Source organism: Nannobrachium achirus (genome assembly GCF_963921795.1).
Source record: "Nannobrachium achirus genome assembly, chromosome: 15".
In the NCBI taxonomy this organism is placed as follows: Eukaryota; Metazoa; Chordata; class Actinopteri; order Myctophiformes; family Myctophidae; genus Nannobrachium; species Nannobrachium achirus.
Window position 1 is genome coordinate 22,720,959 of NC_137822.1, and position 18,910 is coordinate 22,739,868.

The window sequence follows — 18,910 nt, forward strand, 5'->3', positions numbered from 1 at the left end:
ATTGCAAACTTCTAATAAATTCTTCAATCAATCAAAAAAATTGAATCTCTGAACTAACCTCGCATCACCAGGCTTTCCGCTATCTCTGAACAGGTTGTGGGGGTCCCTATATATCTATGGTCCCTGCCTCATCCTGCAAGACCCAAGACCATAGAGTATATATAAAAGCCCAAGACCCCTAGCTGTTCTATGGTCTTTTCCTTTAACTCTGAAGATGTCGTGAATCCATTGACTGCTACATTTTGCGACAAGGCGTGTCACGTGTGTGATGTGTACACACACACACACACACACACACACACACACACACACACATGTAGGCTAGTACTAACACACCGGCTTGTTGCTGTGTGGGCCTCTCTTCACATTCACATACAATGTAAGCGAACTAAACACATGCAGCGTTTAGGAAAGCAGTAGAACACGGCCGTTTTGCCTTTCGAAAAGAATACATACCCTGTTTAATATGTGGCGTCTTGGAGGCTAAATCATAAATGCAAACATGTGATGCTAGCAAGCAGAGCCAAGCAGCAGGACTGGTGAAGGAAGAGCTGTGGAGGAGCTCTATTCGTCTTCGTTTTGAATATGGTATGCTGGTCTATGTTTCATGGGGGGGTAAAAACTTAATAGTTCAGTGTTTTTCTACCTTTTTCATATCAAGGTCCATTATTTATTCGGCATTTGAGCCACGGACCACCATTTGTTGTTGACATTTAGCCTCTCAGACCCCAAACTTGGGTCTGAGAGAATATTTTGTAGGATAAGATTTTGTCCATAATGCTATGTGGTACCAAACAGGGGGAACATGTTTCCATTCAGACATATCTCCATTCCGACAGTGACTTCTTATTGTCGGAGTGGCGACACTCCCATGGGCCTAAGCATTCTATAAATTGATTAATGCAGATATTTAACAATAATGTAAAATAAATGTGTAATAATGTGAATGTCAAAATGTGTAATGAATGTGTAAATGTGTGTCGTACAGGGGACTTGTGCATAAATCCGACATCTCAGAAATCCGGGTTAGGGTTAGGTTTAGGCATAGTTTTACTGAGATTAGGATTAGGTTTAGGTATAGTTTTACTGAGGTTAGGGTTATGTCACCTGTGTGAACTCTCCAGAATTAAACATCTATAAGGGTCCATTTGGTTTCCAACTCTCCATCATTTAGCTGGGGACCACCTACAGTAGAACCTCAACCTCCTCATAGACCACTGGCTGAAAACCACTGTAAATTCTGTAATAGTTGATCATATTATATTATGTATAATATTTGAGGAATCGGATGTAGGCCTGCTAGCCATGGATTATATAAAGTACTTTACAGTCTTGAATCAAGGCTAGATAGGCCTGTAGAGATTTTGATTACCGTATACAATACATAATACGTTTTGCTGTTTATTTTTTTAATGTTCTGTGATAAAGCCTACTCTTTAAAGCTGCAATGCGTAAGCTTCATGTCCTGCACGGGATTTGAACCTGTAGGTCTCCTCCCGCGTGGGAGACGAAACTTCTGCCATGGGAGTAGCCCTATAATGTCTGTGATCTTACATATTACACTTTGTGTAATTCCAAATACACAACCTTAAGACTTAGTTGGAGTCAGATATTGTCATCAAGTAGTTTCATATCCCTTTGAAAGTTCTGGCAGAAAGTGTGTGTTTAGTAAAATATCTCCACTTTTCCTCGAGCTTCACACGGACAACATTCTCTCTGGGCGAGGGGCCCCAGGAAGAGTGCAGGACTGAATATATCAAAACTCTGAATACAAGGCTCTGGTACGGGGCACACAATTGGCAGGTGGTGTGATTAATGACCCCACGCCAATCGCAACACACTAAACATTTTACTAAACATATGTTTTCTGCCAGAACCTTCAAAGGGATATGAAACTAGAGGACAATATCTGACTCCAAGTCTTAGGAATTAATTATTGGGTGAGTACCAAATAGCACAGATGACTTGAAGTGCCGTGCAGATTATTCTGCTAACCGCAAGCGGATGGGACCGAGCTATGGCTGTGTATTTGGAATATTACACAAACTCACAAAGTGTTATATGTAAGATCACAGACATTCTAGGGCTACCATGGGAGATAATTTGCTCATAAGCTCCAGGCAGTACTACTTTCCAACCAATAGGTACCTGACACCACGGTCTAAATGTTTCAATGGAAGAGTAGGGAGACCACCCTCAACATGCTCTACCGTATAGATTGTTTAAAATAATATCTTATTCATTAAAATTAGTTCTGGATTGCAGCTTTAAATGGGCTGTAGTTGATTTTGAAAAACCAAGGGATCGCTGCCAGTCAAGTGACTACTGGCCAATCACAACGCATTTTTCCGTGACTTATAAATCCATCCATTTCCTGATGTTGCGCGGCTCAGCTGTTCTTACAGGCTGTAGTGTGTACGTAAAGACCCGTCCCCACCTGCCTCTGATTGGCCTAGCAACTTCAGTATGTGTGACGCACGTGGAAGCGATGCACATGATTCCCTTGGTCCCCCGTTGCATATGCACCAGAGCCGAAGGAGGCGTCTACCTTTCTATGTCTGAGTAACTGTGGTCTCCCTGTATCTCCAGCACTTTTAATAAACGGAAAACATATTTTCAGATGGCACACCAATTTCACAACCAATTTATCAGCTTTTCTGTTTACTAAAGAGCTAGAGAGAGACTCCCGTTACTAAACAAACACTTAGTTCATTATAACAATCATTTATTTAAACAGAAAAGTACCACTAGAATATTTTATGTCTGTGAGCATGTGTGCACAATGAAAATTAATCCTTCTTAAATAGTACAGTGACTAACAACGTATCCTCCTCTTCACAGAATGGTTTCGCATTCCCATATCACCAACAAAACATTGCTATTTGGATTTCCACGTAGCAAGGCAAAGTCAACACAACAGCAACATCACTACACTACTGGGGGCAGGGGGGCTGCTCTCAACGATCCCACCTCGCAGGGCTCCACTAGCTAACGATGCTAACTCTCGCCCTAGAAGCAAAAGCAGCAGCCGGGGACTTGACTTACAGTGACGGGGACGGCGTGCTGCTGCTGCTGCTACGTGGTGGGGCTCGAATAGCCCACTCATGCCTGTGATCCCCATCCCCCGGCGGGTGCGAAGCTTCCACGGCCCCCACACAACCTGCATGCACACAGCCTGCGGGTCAACGCACGCCAACCAGCTGGTGCGAACCAAGTACAACAACTTTGACCTGTACCTGCGCTCGCGCTGCATGTATGGCTTCTTACGGTTCCTCCTCTACTTTGGTTGCAGCCTTCTGACCTCTCTGCTGTGGGTGACACTCTCAGCTGTCTTCTGCCTGCAGTACATCAGTGTACGTGTCCTCCTGCGCCTGCAGTACAAGCTGTCGGTCATCCTGCTGTTGTTAGGTCACCGGCGCCTTGACTTCGGGGTGCTCAATGACCTCTTCATCTACAGCATGCAGGTCACCATCTTTCTTGTAGGGGGCCTGGGCTGGTGCTTCATGGTGTTTGTGGACATGTAGCACGATTGGGGGAACATTGATCATGTAAGAGACAGTGTACTTTATAGATTCTCTATCCAATCAACGCTGCAACCCAAGCATGGGGGAGAAAGAAAATTTACATTCCTGCAAACCACAGATTTGAAGATTCACATATGTTGAATCTCGATTTGTCAAGGCAGGCGTGCAATCAGCAGCAGACTTGAGCAGTGTGAGATGAATGCCCACGCCGAGCGAGTGCCAGTGGTTAGCACGCGCCCGCGCTTTGTGATGGCCGGTTTGACAACTCAGCGCTGTACGATTATGGGAATCAGTTATCTACTTTGAAATTGCACATAATAGTACTTGACTTGGAAATGGTCATGGACATGGTCCGCATCTGGAAACGTTGTTATGCAACCTGTTTTGGGGTTCAGAAACGTCAAGATTCAACGTATCTGGTAGTTTGCAGAAACTTACAATAACAACGTTTTCTCTTGCGACCAGGCTCATCCACTGTTTCCCAAATCTTCAGAATTGTGTGACTTTGTACAGTAGGGACAGAATCTGCCTTTTCAATAGTCTGCTTTGTACCCCTCTTTCTACTAATCAGAATGTCCCAAGAACACAGGCTTCGTTCACTAATATGATGGAATCCAATCCAAATGTATGTTTTGGGACCACCAAATGTAGTATCCTATTAGTCCTGTAGTATTCAGTTAGACTGAAAACATTATCCAAAAGATGGATTGCAATGTCATTTTTCCCATGCCATTGTGGATGAACAAAAGAATATTTGGCGTATCAAAATGTGTTATTAGGGGCTATGTCCACAGAAAGCAGAGCTTCCAGAGCCTTTCTGTCATGCATTTCTACAGTGTTCTTCCTCTCACCACCAAACAAGCATTGCGTTTCAGCGCTCTTGGCGCCCAGTGTTTTTTGCGGATTGCCCTGGGTGCTTCAAGTAGAAAATAGTTCGACTTTTAGAAAAGAGCTCTGCTCATCAATTTCACTAAAATGTGATAGGTTCGAACATTGCGTGCATCAATAAACGCTCTGAACACTTCAGTAAGAAGTACTCTGTCTGGACATGATATCCAAAGTGTTCCTCGCTCAAAAAAACACTTTCTGTGGACATGGCCCCTTAGGGTGTATTGAGTAGGCTTATCCATTCACATACAGTATGTTTTTATTGTTTTGGTTACAATTTAAGCCTGCATAGCACTCACAGGAGGCTAGGAACTGAATCCTGGCAACTCAGAACCTCTCCCCTCCTATTCTGTCCACCGTCCAAATCGGTCTTAACAATTCAATCCCGCTTCGTCATTAGACCTGCTGATCTGATTCTGTTCCTTCCTTGGCTGTTCTGACCTCTGTACCCTTTAACCCTGCATTTCAGTGATAGTACCTACCTGTACCTATTCAGTGACAGGAAATTAAATCCGATTGTATAGTGATATGTTACCCGTTATTGGACCTCAGTCAGTTAACTTGAATGACTTCTCTAAATAAGTTTAAGTTCAAGTTCTCTAAATAATGATGAATGCAAGGAGCCTGCATTCCCTCCATTTTAAATCATTGTAAGTTTGTTCTTTCTGTCTGTCTGTCTGTCTTTCTTTTCAGTTTCTTTTACCTTCTGTCTCGCTTTCTGGCAGCCTCAAGGGCACTCATGGAGTTTTGTTTCCTCAACTGCTATTCCACTGGCTTCTTGTAATGTGTCCCCTACTGTACTTGTAGTCATATCCATGCCAAAGTCTGTTATATTTGTCTGTGGAGAATGAAAATCTGCATGAGAATTGAGAACATTGAAATTCCTGTCAGATTGTCCAAAAGAATAGTTTATACTGTTAACAAAGTATGAAACGGTGTGATTGGATTATGACGTTGGGTGCAATACTAAATGTTTTATGTTTCCCAAATATTTTATTAAGGGGTGCCAGTTGGCATACAATAAAGGGCAACTGTGCAAGGTGGCTAATTCTTAATCTGTTAAGGAAAACTGACGACAATTATAACACAGACTTGCATTATGACTGTGTCATGCAAGATTTTAATATGTGCCAAAATAAACAACAGTTGGTGTGCTAAGAGTACCATGTTGCCAAGTTGAGGCAAGCCTTATGTGTGACAACATAATACACCGGAATGAAGTGATGTCATTTGTGTTCGATAGAGCGACCAATTAAGTGAGTTTAAATGTCTTTAAAGTTATCATTTGAAAATGAATTACATTAATGGGGGCAAAATGTGATTCCATTAGTCATTTTTTTATTTGTAAAGTTAAATCAGTTGGAAACCAAATAGTTTAGTGTTTGTATATACATATGTTTGTGTATGTACAGTATGTGTGTACACATACACACAAACGCGTCTTGCGTACGTAAGTGAATGCATGTTGAAATATTGACCTAGTAACACTTGACATGCCTCAGCCATTGTTTGTCATGAGACTACGTAGCAGTTGAAACATGGTTACTTTTGGGTCAAGTGATCCATTAGTTGCACTTCACACGGTCCCAGAACCCCTCTCTCTCTCTCTCTGACAGGCGGCTCTGTTTGGCTTCCCTCGGCATACAATGAGCAACCACAACCAGACACCTCCCTCCCCTGCCAACCATAACAATGGCACTGGCTGTGTCCCAATCACCTTATATAGCCTCCTGCTCACATGGCCTAAAGTGGGCCTACATGATCTTAGAAGGACAAGAAAAATGTTAAATGTACCAACAGAATCCTAGCCAGCCAGGACTTGTCCCATACGCCGTGAAATCGTCAGTGTTCATTTAACTGAGAGGGTAAACGTGGACCTTTACAGGTCCCTCTGGGTCCATGATTACACTCGGTGTTAGATCAACACTGCTGATTTATTGTGCATTAGTAGCCATGAGGGAAAGCGAGGACATGGTGTAATAGTCTGCACTCATTCTCCACCTCCATGATATTGTCAGTTGTTATGAGTATCGCCCCAGGGCAATAGTTTGTATGCGGTTTTTGGCAATTAATGTTTTTTCATATTCCCTTTTTTAACCACATGAACCCTAGTATTCAACGCAAAGTGTTGTGTCGTGAGCTTGTAGGTCCGCTATTTCCCCCGCTATTTGATGTACAACAAAACATTCAGGGGGCAAAGTGGTCATTAAACTACTATCTGCTAATACAAGTAAACACCGTGAAGGGCCAGAGAGATGTCATGGTTGAGCCTAAAAACACACGCTCCCATTACGTTGATCCTGGTAGGTGGCCTGCCCTGACTGAGACATGCTCAAGAAGGCTGGCAGGCTGTGAGTGACTGTAACAATATCGCATTGTTCTGAGGATCAACACATCATATGCCTCATACCAGTCACATTTGACAGCCCAGTAGGACCAGGGGTGAATTGGAAGACTTGGAACTGACATGTAATAACAGTTCAACGCAGGTATTCTGTCGCACACACAGTTATACACGGCTGCTTTTTCTTTCTTTTCTTTTCTTTTTTGAGAAAGTATTTATGAAACATGAAAAAAAGGTTTCCCATTGCTAACTCATGTATCTTGTTTGTAAATTGTTATTTGAAAGCTTCCATGTTTAAAGGGCTCTTGGTTTTATTTAATTCTGTCATTCAGTCTGTCTTTTATTGCAGATAATGTGACAGAATACTCAGTGGTGTGTGTGAAAACAACTGCTTTGCTTACAGTATGTAAGGAAGCATTTAGACACACAGTCCCTTAGCAGTTATTGTATTAGGTGTGTTTCTTACAGTGGTTATCAAAATTAGGTCCAGTTTAATGAAAAATGCATACATCTTATATTTTGGGGGTCCCCGGCACAGAAGCTTTTCAGATGGGGGTCCGCGGCCAAATACATAGCAATGTGGGGATCTTTGACTTGAAAATGTTTGAGAACCACTTTGTGTACAGTCACTGGCTACACAAACTTATTCAACTTGTGTGTGTGTGTGTGTGTGTGTGTGTGTGTGTGTGTGTGTGTGTGTGTGTGTGTGTGTGTGTGTGTGTGTGTGTGTGTGTGTGTGTGTGTGTGTGTGTGTGTGTGTGTGTGTGTGTGTGTGTGTGTGTGTGTGTGTGTGTGTGTGTGTGTGTGTGAATTCAGGTCGTAGGTTACATTTATATTGTGACATACTGTAGTTGGCTTCCACACAGGTTCTGTAGGTCATTCTTCTTGCACCACTGGAACTTCTCTTTTGTAAGGCTCTGAACCCAAAAGTGGTGCAGAAGAGTGCTCCTATACAGTAGCCTATCCTGTTTGTGTAATTCATTGTAGCCTAGCAACTACAGCAGTATTTAGCATCAGGAATAGATAATTTAATCTTTCCTTTCTTCTATTCTCTTTAGAAACTGCTTTAGTAGCTCAGGTTATTTTCAAAAGAATAGCCTGCCATTACAGGGAAGCATACGCTTTTTATGTAGCCTACAGTAGGCTATTAAACTGTTTATCTTGAATATGTTAAAAAAAAATGTTTTAAAAGTCCTAAGCAACAAGGTTGTGTAGCTGTCTATAGCCTACTGAAAGCTGTAGGGAGGTGAATGTGGGTTAGAACATTATTGCTTCAGTAAAGAAAAGTTGACTTGAGGTCATGACAGGCAGTTTAGTGCTCATAATTTAGGAGAGTGGCACACATGCGCATCATGTAGCCTAAACTGTCATCACATGAGGCCACGTGAGGTGACCACACACATGTCAATTTGCTTTAAAAGCACACAGCGCCCATCATGCTGCTGCTGTCGCTGTCCTATTTATAGTGGCCCGCGCGAATTCGCTTCCATATCACCCTTTAATAACATTTAAACCGAATACATCTCCCCAGTGAGTGCGGCAATACCGCACACCTTTAAAGCTGCAATCCGGAACTTAATTTAATGAATAACTTGTCATTAATTTTCACCAATATTTATACTGTTAATGTTAAAGGAATAGTTCACCCCCAAAACGTTTTTTTTTTCTTTTTTTTTTTCTATCGATTAGACTACTCTCCCCATGGGGATTTGAGTGAGTCCAATCATTGTCATTGTTTTTGTCACATAAATCAATACTTTGAATTTACCCCCAGCCCAATTTATTCCGGGTGGAGACACAAATGCATTTTAATCAGTTGGGGTAGGCCTACATTTATTATAATCAAATTGTCTTAGGAATGCAACAAAAACAAATATGATTTGACTCAATTCTCCATGGGGTGAGTAAGAGTAATCGATAGAACATTTTTAATTTTGGGGGTGAACTATATAGCCTATTCCTTTAAGGCTTTTAATACAATATCTTGTTGGGAATGGGAAGAAGTAGCACTGCCTGAAGCTCATATGCGCAATGTCTCCCTCGTGGACATAAGGGGGACTGCCTCGGGGCGAGAGGTAGCCTACGTGGTGGTCTCTCTCTCTCGCGATGCGGGACTGACTGTCTGTCTGTGGCCGGGAGTTGACACGACATCCACGGCCACGTTCGAATCCCGGCCGGGTGGGTAGGAGGACGTGCAGCTTTAAGATCGATGCAGAGTGAGACAGAGAGAGTGCCTCGAGTTCATGTGACAGTAATAAAGGTGCATAATTCAGCTCGCTACGGTATGAGCTAACAGTGAGTACAGTGCTGTGCTGCTGAAAGTAGACCGCATAGTATGGGCGCGTGCACTAGCTAGTAGTAGGCTATCATTCACGACATACACACCGTAGACTACAGCAGTGGTTCCCAAACTTTTTAGCCCCAAAAAAGAGAGATTATTAGACGTTTGCCCCGGGACCCCAGTAGATATTTTCACTACTTCTTAAACATTTGTTTTCAATTTATGGATAAAAAAAAAAACATATTGTAGACCTATGTATTCATGACATTTTTTAGATAAATCATTGCATTTTATTCATGAAAATATTTTAATGATTATTATTTTTTTGAAAAAAGTTTTTGAAACAATATGCCTAATAATTCAAAACAATGTAGATGTCACAAGAAAAGAAAATTAGGGACCCATGATATGAAAACGTGTTCGCGACCCACAAATGGGTCCCCGAGTCCGACCCAGTGTTTGGGAACCACGTGCACTAGCTACACACACACACACACACACACACACACACACACACACACACACACACACACACACACACACACACACACACACACACACACACACACACACACACACACACCGTACAGTATAATGACGCTGCTGGCGTTTCATCCAAAATGTCTGTGTCTTTAAAAAAAAAAGTGTTTTAGTGAATGCCATGGCGAATGATGTCAGGCTGCGCGCACTTCATATACTGTTCATGTGAGCGGCGTTCACTTCCTGCACAGCGAGACACGCACGTCGCAAAGAGAAGAGAGAGAGTGTGTGTGGGAGAGAGAGAGAGAGCGAGAGAGAGAGAGAGAGAGAGAGAGAGAGGGGACAGTGATGATGGGGACGATCAGTGACCAAGCCGTAGTGACAGAGTGACCAAAGCGAGGTGGAAACAGGGCCTGTACTAACATTATAGGCGGAACCTGACAACTTTACAGTAGATCTGAATACGTAGAGAGACTACTGTATCCCATAAGCCTACCTCATCCCTCCCGTGCCAACTGACAGCCGCATTCTATGGAGGAGCAGCAACATATCGGGTAAATATATGATCATATCCTCCACTCTCACTCGCTCTCTCAGCCTTCACATATCAACTCCGGGAGTGTGCTAAATGTAACCAAATGGACCCTGTGAAGGGTCCATTTGGTTACATTTAGTACACTCCCGGAGTTATGGGATACCGCTGTTGCCTTTATCTTTACAGTGCATGCATAGTGATTTGTGTGACGCATAGCCCGTGTAGGTTTCTTTATTTTACAGTTTCTTTATTTTATTTTCTCGCATCCTTTTTTATGATCGATAACGTTACAGTTGAGCCTGTCCGGCCACCGATGATCTGCTGACTGTACAGTGTACACTATGACTGGTCAATGTGGGTTGAACTTGAAACAGTTCAACTATTGGGTGTTTAACTTTTATAGCCAATATTTTATGAAATGTTGATAATGATGTCCTGCTGTATGAACTATAGTTGTTGTAGCGCAAATATAGACTAGGCTACTTAGCGATTTGAATGAATGTAGATGAGTGTATAAACTGGCTGTCCACCAACAGTTCTCACTTTTAAATAGCTTTAGCTTAGCCCTACTGTTATCAAGGCTACAGTTTGTTTCAATGGAATGAATGGAGAAAGTGACATGACATTATTATCGGTCGTTGCGTCACGATAAACTTACAAAAAAAGAGCAAAAACGCAGCCCCTCTCCACCCATAAGCAGAGTAGGCTATAGCCTAGCCTAACATTCTATGTTTCATTATGTGTCACTGTCTGAGTGTCTGCTCAATCATGAAAAATAGAGTAAATAGATGTTATGATTGATGTCATATATAGAGTATCAAGCATTCAGTGTCAATATTTATATTCAACTAGAATTAGCTTAGCTGTCACAGCTGAGTTGATGTTAATGCAAGTCTATTAAATACACATAATATAGCTGGCAGCTCATATTGTGCATTCTCATCATATGACATGCAACTGTAGCTGCTACACAAGTTAACCAACTAAACAAAAAAGTTGTAAAACAGTTGAATGCCCTAATGCCACCATATAGTTAAAGGGGGAGAAAAAAAGAAAAGAAAATAATGGCTGCAACCACAATCACCAAATAAAAGAGCTAACCTTTATTTCAGTAGCAGCTGTGTGCATTAGCATTGAGCTGAAAGTCTTGATCACAACCCACCACTGTTGTTCAAAGCTTTCTATTGGCTGTCTGTTTGTGGAGCGGTTTACCTCGCATGAACCCTGACATCTGACTCTACGCACAATGGCTTTTCTCCTGCAGTGCGTGTGTGTGTGAGTGAGTGAGTGAGTGTGAGTGTGAGTGTGTGTGTGTGTACACGTGTGTACATGTGTGTGTACATGTGTACAGTATGCGGCTAGACAGCGTGTAGCTTGTGGCAATTTCTTCATTTCCTGTCAGTTCCTTCTCTGTGCACTCACTCTCCCTACTGCTTTGGTTACTGGAGTTACTACGCCTCTTTGCCACTTCTCTTGTGTCATGTGTTTCCTTTTCGAGATGGCTATCAAAGCCCTGTTTTATTGGTAATAGCTAAATAGTCCACATTTCATTATTGCCATGTGGGCATAGCAGCCATCTTCCTCCTACTTCCTATGACGTCCCCGAGTGTGTAACTACAGAATGTGTGTATAACGTACAGTGAAATGCCTCTGATCCTCCCATTCTCATAACCCATAACAGTTATCACATATCGTCGGGCAGAAACCTCGTATGTCCAAAGCCGTTTGTTTTGTATTTATCATTTTAAAATTGATTTAAACTAGTGGAAACAGCTGATCTACAAGCACACAACGCCTCGCACCGCAAAGCGTTGTGTGCTTGTAGATCTGCTATTTTCACTAGTTATGTGGGACAGTATTGTATGATGAGACTTCACTTTACTTCACATTTGAAACTTGGAGATACAAGGTTTCTGCCGGACAGTGACGAATGACGATATATGCTGGATGTAAAGTAAGCCGACAGCTCCAAACCCTACAGTTGGATAGGATACAACAGAATAACCTGTTGTTTACCATTTTAAACCATATAGCCTGTACTTTGTTGACGACTGGAGTCCCACAGGGGTCTAATACTTGGTGCCGTCCTTTTTTCCCTCTACACCAAGCATTGGGATGGGCCGTGAGCTGAATGTTCACCTATTTTCGCAGAATGTTCACCTATTTTCGCAGAATGCTCACCTACTATGATATGTCCATGAATAGGGACACTATGGGACTCATGAGGTTAATCCCCCCAAGGGTGAAATTCAGATATGTAGTAGCAGTATGTAAATCCAGTTTGTACGATATGAGTTGTACTATGAACAATTAAAGTAGCCTTAAGTTCACTGTTTCGTTCAGAAAAGCGCAAGCCCCCCCCCCCCCCCCCCCCCCCCTTACCTCCCTTTCAGATTTAAATCGAAGTGTGTGTGTGAGTCTCTTTTGTTAGCTGCATTAAGTCTCAGCTTTCCCTCATCTCAAAATAACATGGATGAAAAGATCAGGGTGGAATTGTTCACGCTTCTTTTGAGTCGACAGAACAATCTGAAACCATAGGTGCGCGTGTGCGTGTGTGTGTGTGTGTGTGTGTGTGTGTGTGTGTGTGTGTGTGTGTGTGTGTGTGTGTGTGTGTGTGTGTGTGTGTGTGTGTGTGTGTGTGTGTGTGTGTGTGTGTGTGTGTGTGTGTGTGTGTGTGTGTGTGCGTGCGTGTGTGTGTGTGTGTGTGTGTGTGTGTGTGTGTTTGCGTGCACCGTGTGCGCGCCTGTGGTGTGTGCATGTATGTGTGTGTCAGCCTATAGGCAACACAAGGACAGCTCTTATCTGGGTGTTTATGACATTCTCCCCCCGCCCCCCCTCCCCCTCCTTGCTGGGAAGTCATTTCAGGGTAATGTGGGTTTGTACTGCCAAGTTTCTATCTTCAATGTTTAACACAACATACATGGAAAATGTGTGGGACTTTTTTTTTTTTCTCTCTCTTTCTTTCTAAACGGAGGCCTTCAACGCCGCCCGTCTTTGACTTGGACGCCTGCCAAAGGTTTGTGATTGCTCTCAACAGCTGTATTTTTCTGTGTGTGTGTGTGTGTGTGTGTGTGTGTGTGTGTGTGTGTGTGTACGTGTGTGCGTCTGTGTGTACAGTAGGTGTCTCTGTGTGTGTGTGTGTGTGTGCGTGTGTGTGCGCGTCTGTGTGTGCGTGCATGCCTGTGGTGTGCGTGTCTGTGTGCATGCCATGTCCTGGGATGCCCTTCCTCCATAGGCCCCACAGTACATAACATTCCACAAGGGGGCCGAGGGTTGGGGGGAAGTGGGGAGTGTCGAGATGAGTTCAGCTAGGGCACACACACATGCACGCACGCACACACACACACACACACACACACACACGCGCGCGCGCTGGACATAACTGAGAGAGAGACGAGCAGCATGGCAGGGAGGAAAGGACAGGTTTTGAGTTAACTTGGTTTATTTGTCCCCGGCTTTGTCAGACACCTGATAGAACGGTACACGGCGAAAGTCCTCGTGGTCATTTAATCCATTAAGACCTGTAATTATTAATACTTTAGCTATTGAAAAATACCAGATATAAAAGCTCACGGTGCCGCGCTGCAAGCTTGTAGATCAGCTATTTTTTGAAAAATCGTGAAAACCTTTGCAAATCTTTGAATATACCTTTGTAAAAGCCAACGTTTGTAACTTAAATATTTGGGGGTCCTTGACATGAAAAAGTTTGAGCACCACTGACATAGAAACATGCGTTTTTCAAAAAGACTAGAAGGATTTTGAAGACATTTATAGAATCGGGTCAAAACAAGTATTCAAAGTCTTGCACAAATTTTAACGTTTTTTTCAAAAATAGCAGATCTACAAGCTCACAGCGCTGTGAGCTTGTAGATCTGCTATTTTTTAACAATTAAAGCATAAAATAATGGTTAATGTAATAATGCATAATAATGCGTTCCCGGTGAGCTACCAAATGGATACGTTAAGGCTGAGGATTGTGCTGTGCTGTCAGAGCTCTCTTCTCACACGGACAGAATATACTGTCAAAAGTGTAACGCAGGCTGTAGTCTCTACTCTAATCTTCCATTATGTTCTAGCGTTGTTTGAGACATCAAGCTTATGTTGAGGGAACGGTTTTCACGAGTCCTCTGAAGAAATCTTTGATCTAAGAGTATTTTTAAATTAATATCTAAATATATTTTACAATTTTCTTTTTTGCTTATAAATATAGTCTTGTCCTAAAAAAGTGGGACAAAAACAGTATCATGCATGTAGAATATGTTCTTTTTCGCTGCCAATAACTGAGAAGACAGTCGTTTAGACAGTAAGTTCTGACTTGGCTACAGGGTCTCATTTCCTCAAACACACCGAATTAAAATCGTGACTTGGACATGTGATATCATGTGATATCTAAACTATGCAACGCTGTGAGTTCTATTGCATTATTGTCTTTTATGTGCCAACAGTCTACACCAGTGCTGGAGAATCATACTCATAATGCGTTCTCCAGATACTGTTGAAGGCCAGCTGAAACTGTACATACAGTAGATAGTCATGAGTACACCCATTTATAGGTGATAGATTTATATTAATATATTCACTGTTGATAGCTTGTACATTTACACTTATATACATTATGTTTACTCAGTCATTCCCATTGCATAGGCCTATGTCCAGTGTCGGATAATTTAATTTAATTTACGTTTTATTTTATTTTATTCTATTCTTATCTCTCTACTCTACCTGTGATATCCTGTGTTTCACACTTAACGGCTGTTTCTGCTTTGACGTCTTCATTTCCCCAAGATTAATTTGATCTTATTATCTTATCTTATCTTATCTTATCTTATCTTATCTTATCTTATCTTGATGCGTGCATCATGCACATGCAGAGCTGCCATTGGTTTGGCCAATCAGAAGCACCATTAGTTTTAAATGGACAGAAAGAGAAGACAAGCTGGTATTGGTGGGCCGTTTGATTCTTCTTTTTCATTTGTTCATCTAATGAAATCAAATGAATATTTGGCTTTTTCAGGATTTACTGTAGAAATTAGTATCATGAGTTTGTGTGTATGTGAATGATAATGGCTGGCTTTTCGTTCATTGTGTATCTTAAATTCCAGCGGTATGTAACTTTCAGCTCTATATGGATATTAAACACTTCCAGCATGGCGTCAGTATTTGGGAAAACATTTTCAAAAAGTTTCAAATCGCTTTCAAAACACGTTGCCATTTTAAAAATGTATTTTACTTTTAAGTACTTTAGTGGTTAGTTTGTTTCTTTCATCCATAGCTTGGATGTGTTGAACATCTCAGTATTGAGCTTTTGGCTCCATCTGAGGCACAGTGATGTTCTGGAGTATTTTGAACGGCATTGAACATCTCTACATGAAAGAGACTGTGGAACAAAGGTAGTATTATTATTTAACCTTTTACGTGTTTTGGAAATTACTGTATATTCTTGGGTTGAAATAAGTGTTAAATACCGATAGTAAAGTGTTTGTTCAGTTCCCCCATGTCCCCTTACCTTATGCTTTTTAGTAAACAGAAAATAGGTTTTTCTGTTTCGGATAAAAACATTATCCAATTAGCAGAGAGAACTCAATACAGAATACAGATGAAAAAAAAAGAGCAGACAAAATTGGAACTGGAACATTGAAGGTGAGCAAGGATAGGCGAACCAAATTGAATCATATTTTCTATCATGCCAAGCTTTCTGTTTGGAAGTCACAAGAGTGAGCCTCCAAAATGTTGATGCACTTGTGCAAGTGCTCATTGCTAGCAGGTCATTGCTAGCGGGCAACAAAGAGAGAAAAAAAGAGAATGGAAAGGTAATGTAAGGAAGAAATGTAAGGTTTATGAAGAAATATAACATTTTCCAGTAAATGAGGATGATTTGATCTAGAAAAACTATTTTGTGACTGTGAGAAACAAGTAAAAGTGAAAAGCAACCTCAATGCAAAACAGGTAAACTAACTTAAGCTGTCAGTGTCAATGCTTTTACAAGATCAGTGTTAACTCGATAACACCAAAGCTCACAGAAGCTCAAAGAAATAACTGAAGCCGTTGCCCATATCCAGTCAGGAAAGTTGGCTTCAAGCTGCAGCTTTATAAGCTGTGTTCTAACTCAAATATTTATAACACAGAGTTTAAATCACAACCACAACATTAACAAAAAGAAAGTCACAACATAGTTTATTTTTACGCCATGGCACTGCAGAGACAGAGCCATTTAGAAGTGTGTGTGTGTGTGTGTGTGTGTGTGTGTGTGTGTGTGTGTGCGTGCGCGCGCGCGTGCGTGCGTGCGTGTTCGTGCGCACCTGTGTGCGTGCGTGCCCGTCTGCCCACCCGTCTGGTGCTAATCACGCAAAGCAGCACCAAATCTCTTGTGCACGCTCAGTAGGAAGAATACGTTTCGCATACATTTTTTTTAACTTGAAGTTTTATTCCGGATGTAAGTGGAGGTCGGATTGGGCTGAAACTTTGCCCAAATATGGTGAATAGTGAAGTCATAGTTGACTGACGTCATAGTCAAGGCTTACATGACGTCCGTGATCTTGTTCACAATAGTGCAGCCTTCACCTAATGTAGCGATGTTAAAAAATATTCCTAGTTCTAGTGCTTCTTTTAAATACTAGATTGTTCCCAACGTCATGTGGCCTGTAGGTCAGGAGCCTATCTTCTGTTTCCGTAGCGTGAGACAGCTAAATGTACAAGTACACCCCCTGGACATGATGCTGATATGTCACAGGGACTTACCCCCCAATCCAACCCTTGATGCTGAGTGCTAAGCAGGGAGGCATTGGGTCCCATTTCACAGTCTTTGGCATGATTCAGCCAAGGGGTGGAACACCGCTGACCCCCCAGGCTCAGGGCGGACACTGAGCTGATACTAGATGTAAAGCATGGAATGGAAAACATTCCCATTGTATTTAACTCCCATACCACACTACAAAAGACCCTACTGTAACACCATTCATTTGCGTGTGTGTGCATGTGTACTGTGTTAGGTCACTCTCAAGATGCTGTTGAAGCAGTGGAATGACAATATCCATGGTACACGTCACAGTGCAGTCATACATCCTATTCTCATTTCTCATACTGTACTAGAGCCCGCCAGGAACATGATGTTACCGTATATGTTTGCAGATAATTGGGCTAGCCAGATATTGGTCAGGCGCTATACTGTAGTGTACATACTATTTATGTTTAGCTTGGCATTTGTTCTATGTACAAAAATAAACCAATGAAAAACAAGAGTTTAGGTGGATTGTCTATGAATAAGTGTCATTCCACTAAGTGTCATATTACTTGCTTTCTGACTTCCAGTACTCATATCTGTCAGGGAAGCTTGCTCACATGCTATACCCCCAGGAAAACTATAAGTAATGACTGTTCTATTTTATTGGCAATTACACTCTTAGTTACATTCCTCCAAGTGTATGCAGGCTTTCATTCATTGATCCTCTCTTTTGTTGATTGTCACTAATACATTACATATCCATACTCACATGCTACATAATTGACCATATTCATATGGTGGCCATTTTGCTTTTATGTCATACTCAGTATGAAGTATGATGAGCAACATGGCCACTGTGTAAATATTGTCGCTGCCAGGTAGAAACCTTGTACTGTACTCTATATCCAAAAGTGTTTATTTTCAGGAAATTAAAAAAATATAATAATAACCTGTGTTCCAATGGATCCAATGTAGATAATAATATTACTCGTTAACATTTTCATTGGTTAAATGTTTTTTAAAGGAGCTATAGTTAACTTTTTCTTGAAAAATGGACGCTAAAATAAAAATAATGTTTCGAAAATATTTTATAAAAAATATTAAAGGAGCTATAGTCAACTTTTTCTTGAAAAACGGATGCTAAAATAAAAATAATGTTTCGAAAATATTTTATAAAAAAATAAGCTTCATATATGTGTTTCAATTAAAAAATGACCACAAAAAGCGGAAAAATAAAGATAAAATAATCATTTTGGCCCTTTGTTTACATTTTTCGGACCCTGTAAATGTAAACAAAGGACCAAAATGATTATGTTATCATTATTTTTCCGCTTTTTGTGGTCATTTTTTTATTGAAACACATATATGAAGCTTATTTTTTTTATAAAATATTTTCGAAACATTATTTTTATTTTAGCATCCGTTTTTCAAGAAAAAGTTGACTATAGCTCCTTTAAGCCTGACCTTGTTTATACCCCTCTTCTATATAAACAAAGTCGGTCTGACAATGGCCAAAATGATTATTTTATCATTATTTTACGCTTTTTGTGGTCATTTTTTAATAGAAACAGATATATGAAGCTTAATCTTTTTTATAAAATATTTTCAAAACATTTATTTTAGCGTCCGTTTTTCAAGAAAAGGTTGACTATAGCTCCTTTAAACCCAATTTGATAGACTTAACTCACTTTGAACCTGGTATCCCTATTTTGGGCATTATACGCAAAAATGTTTTTCAAAATGTTTCGGAAAATACAAGGTTTCTGACAGTGGAGATATGGTCGCACCAACATCTCTGTGTGTTCTGGACAAATCATTAGACTGATAGCAGCAGACCGTATCCTGTAACCCAGGTCTAGTTCAATATGACACTGGCTCGTGTTTGGTCAACACAAGAGTGTGTGTCATATATAGTCATTCTTTCTCAGAACACCACATAAATATACAGCCCACCAGGTACCAGGGAGATTAAAATAAACATGTTAGCATAAGGACAAAAAAAGAAAAAGAAACTTGAGTTAGTAAACATAAACCAACAATAGATAGAAAATGTTTGTTAGATAGATAATGTTGTTCTCGTGTGTCGAGATTTGAATGACAAACATCATAATGAAACTATACAGTGTATATAGAACGG

The 18,910-nt window shown here is 41.1% G+C and overlaps 2 protein-coding genes across 2 annotated transcripts in view; both read left to right on the forward strand.

Moving 5' to 3' along the window:
- Positions 1-333: 333 nt before the first annotated feature.
- On the forward strand, positions 334-5,560 carry tmem250 (transmembrane protein 250). Its single transcript, XM_080743288.1, has 2 exons — positions 334-588; positions 2,842-5,560. The coding sequence occupies exon 2, from the start codon at positions 3,105-3,107 to the stop codon at positions 3,522-3,524; it is 420 nt and encodes a 139-aa protein (XP_080599414.1). The 5' UTR covers positions 334-588; positions 2,842-3,104; the 3' UTR covers positions 3,525-5,560.
- A 4,296-nt stretch (positions 5,561-9,856) lies between these two features.
- nacc2 (NACC family member 2) overlaps positions 9,857-18,910 on the forward strand; it is a 67,632-nt gene continuing 58,578 nt past the window's right edge. Inside the window, exon 1 of the mRNA XM_080743914.1 lies at positions 9,857-10,071. The gene's annotated coding sequence lies outside the window, so the exon portion shown is untranslated. The remainder of the gene's footprint in view (positions 10,072-18,910) is intronic.

Excerpts from the sequence above, each read along its gene's own strand:
- tmem250 (XM_080743288.1), top strand. The coding sequence starts at position 3,105 with ATGCCTGTGATCCCCATCCCCCGGCGGGTGCGAAGCTTCCACGGCCCC.